Genomic DNA, 5,522 nt, shown 5'->3' on the forward strand with positions numbered 1-5,522 from the left:
TTCACCATTAAATGGAACATAATAAAACGAGCACCCCCATATAACAATATCACTAAACGCTGCAACCTATGCCTAACAGAAAAGTATTACATCATCGCATCCGACCGTAACAAAACATTAAACAAACGGTCAGAGTTGATCTCCGCCTGTCGTCACCGCAACAAATACTTGCTCAAGAACTGTTAATTTCCACGCCCACTTTCTACAAACCTCACGCCCATCACTTATAATATACCTGTTCCTAATGAAAAAATTTTCTCCCAGCTGTAAATTCCACAACACGTATATATATACCATCCTTTCTGCTCAATAACTCAGACCTGACGATTGCACATTGCATGAAACTGCAGTAGTCGAAAATAAAATCCTTACACGTATCAATGTCTACCTACATTATATATATATATTTTTTAATAAAACTTGCATTTAATTTAGTATATTTAATTGTTGCAATCTAATTCTTTTCTTTGTTTTCTTTCTAGGAATTTACAAGCAATGGCATAAGCTATGAAAAGGTTGCCACAGCAGGCCAGCAAATTCCCACTAATGAAGTTGTCAAGAGGTAAGAAAATAACGTTTTTTTTTAAATTGACTTCTGTATTATATGAGGCATATGTTTTAAGCAATATCTCTTCTCCTGACCTTAACAATTTGTATAATTAATTTGATATCAGAATTATCATCGTAAAACTATAAAATTAATTTGTTTTGGGAAGTGGTATAAAAAATGTCTCAAAAATATTAATAATTCTAAAAGCCCTATCCAGACTTGTCAAATTTTCTTTGATAAACAATTTTTTTATGCCAATATTCATGATGTACCTTCTATATATGGGCATTATTATTTTGTCAAATTTGCTAAGTCTAAACACAATGGCGACTCTAGGATGCATTTTCTAGGGGGCTTGAGCTTGTATGGCTGAGGAGGGGAGAGGGTTTGGGAGACCTGATGTCCTCCCAAATGAGATTTTTTTCAAAAATAGAAACCTCTGGATGGCCAGCTGTGAAAGATATGTTTTGGGTTGGATGTGGGCCTATTTGTTTTTTCGCTCTGACTGCTCGACATGCTGGGCCGGTGGGGAGAGGGGGCTTGACTTGTCCAATGGGGGCTTAAGCACCCCCTCTCCACCCTCGGCTAGACAGGGCTTAAGAAAATGACTTTATCTAAATATCTTGTATTTTCAGGTTTTCAAAAATTGTAAAGGATTTTGAAGATGCAAATAAGGGCAATGGTAAGAGAATCAGGCCTTTTATTAGAACTAGTGCTTATACTGTACATCATAAAATATTGTGGGTACAATTTTATGATGAAATATGTATTGAAATTTGTGCCCACTGATATGTTTCATGATTTTGTTTTTAAAATGTGAAATAATAATTTATTATTAAAAATTGATACAATTTACTACCATGTCATTAGCTCTAGGTAATGTAAAAACGTATAAAGGTTGTGCTGGCAGACCACAAAGTAAATTACTAATTCAATTACAGGTGGAAAAAGACACCTCTGCCTTAATAGATATGAGGATCTCATGTATCTTAAAGAAATTGCAAACGATAAGGTGTCATGGGTAAATCTATTCTAAATTGTATGTATGTCCTTCTCATAAATGCAGCATAACTAGTCACAGAAATTGTATGTTATAATTATTATATTGTTTTTGAAGTTTGAATGTATATTAGAAATTGCATGGTAAACATAAGTGTGAAAATCTTTTCCATAGAATTTTTAATAGCTGTCCACTGTACGCACGGTGTCAATCGTAGTGGGTACCTTATGTGCAGGTAAGTTTAGATCAGGCAAAGTGTAGATATTCATCATTCTCATACAAGAGGAATATGTCCTCCTTAGTAAAGTGGACATTTACATTGCCCAATAAAATATAAAATTAACTGTCTCATAAAAGTAAACATTTACCTTTCTCAGAAAAATAAAGTAGAAAATTGTATTGCAGTTCCAGATAAAATGCATCTGATTTGCTTTAATGCAATTTATTTTTCTGGACAGTTTAGTCTATATTTTTTTAATTTTATATTTATTTTTTTATTTATTTAGGCACACAATACATGCATCAAGGATTATCAACAGCGAATATATATCACTTTCTTACTTTTTCTTTTCATTTCAAAAGACATTTATTTACTTCCATAGTACAAACACACACAATATAATACAATATGATTTAAGATAAAAAAGAAATCAAGCTATGGAAGAAGGCATGATCCCAAAAAATTTAAGATCTTGTGATGAGCATGCCTCAAAGGGAATAAAAGTCAAAACAAACATAAAAAGAAAATCAATCATAAAACAACTAAACAAATAAATGAAGAGACAAATAAACAGAAAGGGAATAATAAATAAATAAATAATAAATAGATGAATAAGTGAATAACGGTTAAATGAAGATGAATAAATGAATTAATAAGTAATAAAAATGAATAAATAAAAAATAAGTAACAACTGAAGTTCATGTTGTAGGTGACAATTCCTTTCACAACACAATACACACACACACGATGCTTTACACAAACTAAATCTCAATATGAGATTTAGGGAGTAGAGTTGGTTTGATCGTGAGAAAAAAATCCTGCAACACTGACAGAAATTGAACCCATGACCCTGGGATTGGAAGGCAAACATGGCAACCACCAAGCTATTTAACTCTACTCATACATTACTAATCATTGACTGCACATGACCGTGATTGGTATGGTAGAAATAATTATCTATTGTACTCTTAATACGCCTTCACTTGCATGCCTAAACAATTAACATCTTTCCCCTCTTATACATAAACGCAATAAAAATTATCTGCCGTATCCCCCTCCCCCACCCAAGTATGGCTCATGTAATGCAATGGGTTTTTTTTTCTGGTTCTTAAATTATCATTGTTTCTTTTGTCTGTCATATTTTAAGTTCTTGTTGAGGGATGCTATGAACATTTTCTTTAAACGGATATCAGCGTTTACAAGTTTTCATTGTTGTTGCTGTTGCTGCTGCTGCTGTTGTTTGTATATTCATTATTATTATTATTATTATTATTATTAAATATTAATATTATTATTATTCATTAATATTATTATTATTATTATTTTTATTATTATCAATTGAACATGTTTGGAATTTGGAATTATTTTATTACAATTACAGATATATGATTGAAAATCTCTCATTTTCTCCAGACGATGCCATTAAAGGTAAAAACTTTTCAAGGTTTTATTCTATGTACAATTCCCAGTGATAAAGCTCAGACCATGAATATTAGTAACTTATTAGTTTTACTATTATATAGCTCTATCTTTTACTATTACACTGCTTTATGTCTTGTACTTATTGCATTGATGTATATTTTACTATTGCACTGCTATTTATTTTAATAATGTACTAAACATTTTTTTTTTAAATATTTGTGTGGTTAAAACTTTTAACTGCAAGGTTGTGAGTTCTAACTGAAATATATTTATTTATGTATATGGATAAATCCTATGAAATAAAATACAATTATTGTACTGATATTTCAGTTTTCAAAGAAGCACGTGGATATGGAATTGAAAGGGATCATTATCTGGCTAGCCTTAGAGGTCTGAGCAGGTATGTGTTATATGTGTTAGAAACATTGCAGAGCAAAATAAACTGGATTATCACGAATCACCAAACAGCAAAGAATACATTATTAAACTCTTACACATTGGCATATTCAGTGGTGTAATACTTGGGAGTGAAGCCTGAAGCCCCACTCCAATGAGGCCCCAGGTTTTGCTACTATTCAGCACTCCACTACAGAGCTTTGACTAGTGGCATGTCTTGACCATGTGCTCTCTGGTGTGAAGCTTTAGTTCTTGAAACTGACACCATCATGCCTTTTCTAATGATACCCAGCTCTGAGCCTGATAATTAAAACAATTTAATTGATTTTATTGTGCTTAGATCGATGGAGCTTCAAGAGTGCTTCAAGAGAGTTTCGATCAGTACACCAAATGATTAGTTACATATGCAACCAAGACGCACTAATGACAATATGCAATAATGCATGTTAATGAATATGTAAGCATGTACAATGCACTCGGTATTCAGTCTTATAATAAGGCTTTTTCTATGAATGGAATGATCAGGAGCAGATTTAGGGAATTGGGGTGGAGAGCTGGCTCCAGTACTCAATTTGGGAAAGTAAAAAACAAAAAGAAAGAAAGAAAGAAAGAAAGAAAGAAAGAAAAAGAAAATACCTCAGAGGTTATTTCCGGGCATCTAGAAAACAAAGCTTTTGCGAGGACATTCCCCCGCACCCCCTAGGGTAGTTTTTTTTCTCGATCGGCCCCATTTCGGCCCTACTTTCTGGCATCTCTGGATACGCCTCTGATGACTTTTACAAATCATGCACCCTTGTACACCAAACCCAGTATTGCTTACTCATGGTGTGAAAAAACACACAATATGTATTCTTTTTTATGGTAGTTTTCAGGATTATTCATGGCCAATGCCCTTCCTTCTTTAATGATTTTGTGAAGTCCAGTGATAGGTGTGATGGGTGCTTAGTACATTGGAAGGCTAAGACCAATATTTTTTTTAACTCTTTTTTTGTAATTCTTCCAAAACTTTGTGAATAACTTCCTGTTCAAATTCAGCTGTCCTCAACCATTTATGATTTTAAAACTCAACTAACAAAATACGTGAAGTCAAAATACTGATTTGTTATCTCTTATTTTTTCTCAATTTATATTTGTGTTTCTAATATGAAAACTGTTTGCTAATTCACCTTTTCGTACTTTTGCTTTACAAATATATTTTTAACTGTTAACTTCAAATCAGGATTCTTAATTTAGTTCAGTTAACAAGTTAATAATTTTTAATCAGGTGTGCTTCTTAATGTTCCAGTTTTTGAATATCTATTCAGGGGCATATCCAGGATTTAAAAGAGTGGGGGAGTTCAAAATGTTTTCCAAAAATCCCCAAAATGAAATGGGGGTACTGAGGTCCTCCCCCAGGAAAATTTTGATTCCCAGATGGCCGGAAATGAGTTTTCCCGACTTCTGAGGAGTCTTTTAATGACCTTAAATTTCTTCAAAAATCAAGGTTTTTCCCCCTCTTGAGAAAAGGTCAGGTAATTTTTATCTCATTATTTAGGCCTGTCATAGAGGGAAAAAATCTGCTATTGTTTTGTTTTTGATGATAGAGTAAAAGCAGTTTACTGTTTGGGTTCAAGATTCTTTGCTCCTGGCAAAATTGTACTTTCACTTTGCCGAATAAATATCATCATCATCATCATCATCATCATCAAGTTTTAAGTTTAAAATATTTCATCTCATTGCAGTAACTTTCAAAAAGAAAACTGAATTGCGAGAATGTTACAATACATTAAAAACATTAAAGAGATATAAAGATATACAAATTCAGCAACTTAAAAATCACACACAAAAAGGGTTGAATTCTATAACATGCAAATATAAAAAATTTATGAAAAATTACAATATAAGAACATTAAAATTACACATAAAATAAGATTCATTAAATAACATACATATAT

At 32.3% G+C, this 5,522-nt stretch overlaps 1 protein-coding gene across 2 annotated transcripts in view; it reads left to right on the plus strand.

Moving 5' to 3' along the window:
* Positions 1-5,522, plus strand: part of LOC117105745 (probable tyrosine-protein phosphatase F54C8.4) — a 13,017-nt gene that overhangs the window by 3,460 nt on the left and 4,035 nt on the right. For both annotated transcript variants that reach the window (XM_033247007.1, XM_033247008.1), the window contains exons 5-9: positions 483-562; positions 1,186-1,232; positions 1,725-1,785; positions 3,152-3,198; positions 3,523-3,592. In XM_033247007.1, the coding sequence (XP_033102898.1) occupies positions 483-562; positions 1,186-1,232; positions 1,725-1,785; positions 3,152-3,198; positions 3,523-3,592 (305 nt within the window). The remainder of the gene's footprint in view (positions 1-482; positions 563-1,185; positions 1,233-1,724; positions 1,786-3,151; positions 3,199-3,522; positions 3,593-5,522) is intronic.

The sequence above is a fragment of the Anneissia japonica genome, unplaced genomic scaffold (genome assembly GCF_011630105.1).
Source record: "Anneissia japonica isolate Jap-2015-1 unplaced genomic scaffold, ASM1163010v1 scaffold287754_len4335492_cov202, whole genome shotgun sequence".
NCBI classification, from domain to species: Eukaryota; Metazoa; Echinodermata; class Crinoidea; order Comatulida; family Comatulidae; genus Anneissia; species Anneissia japonica.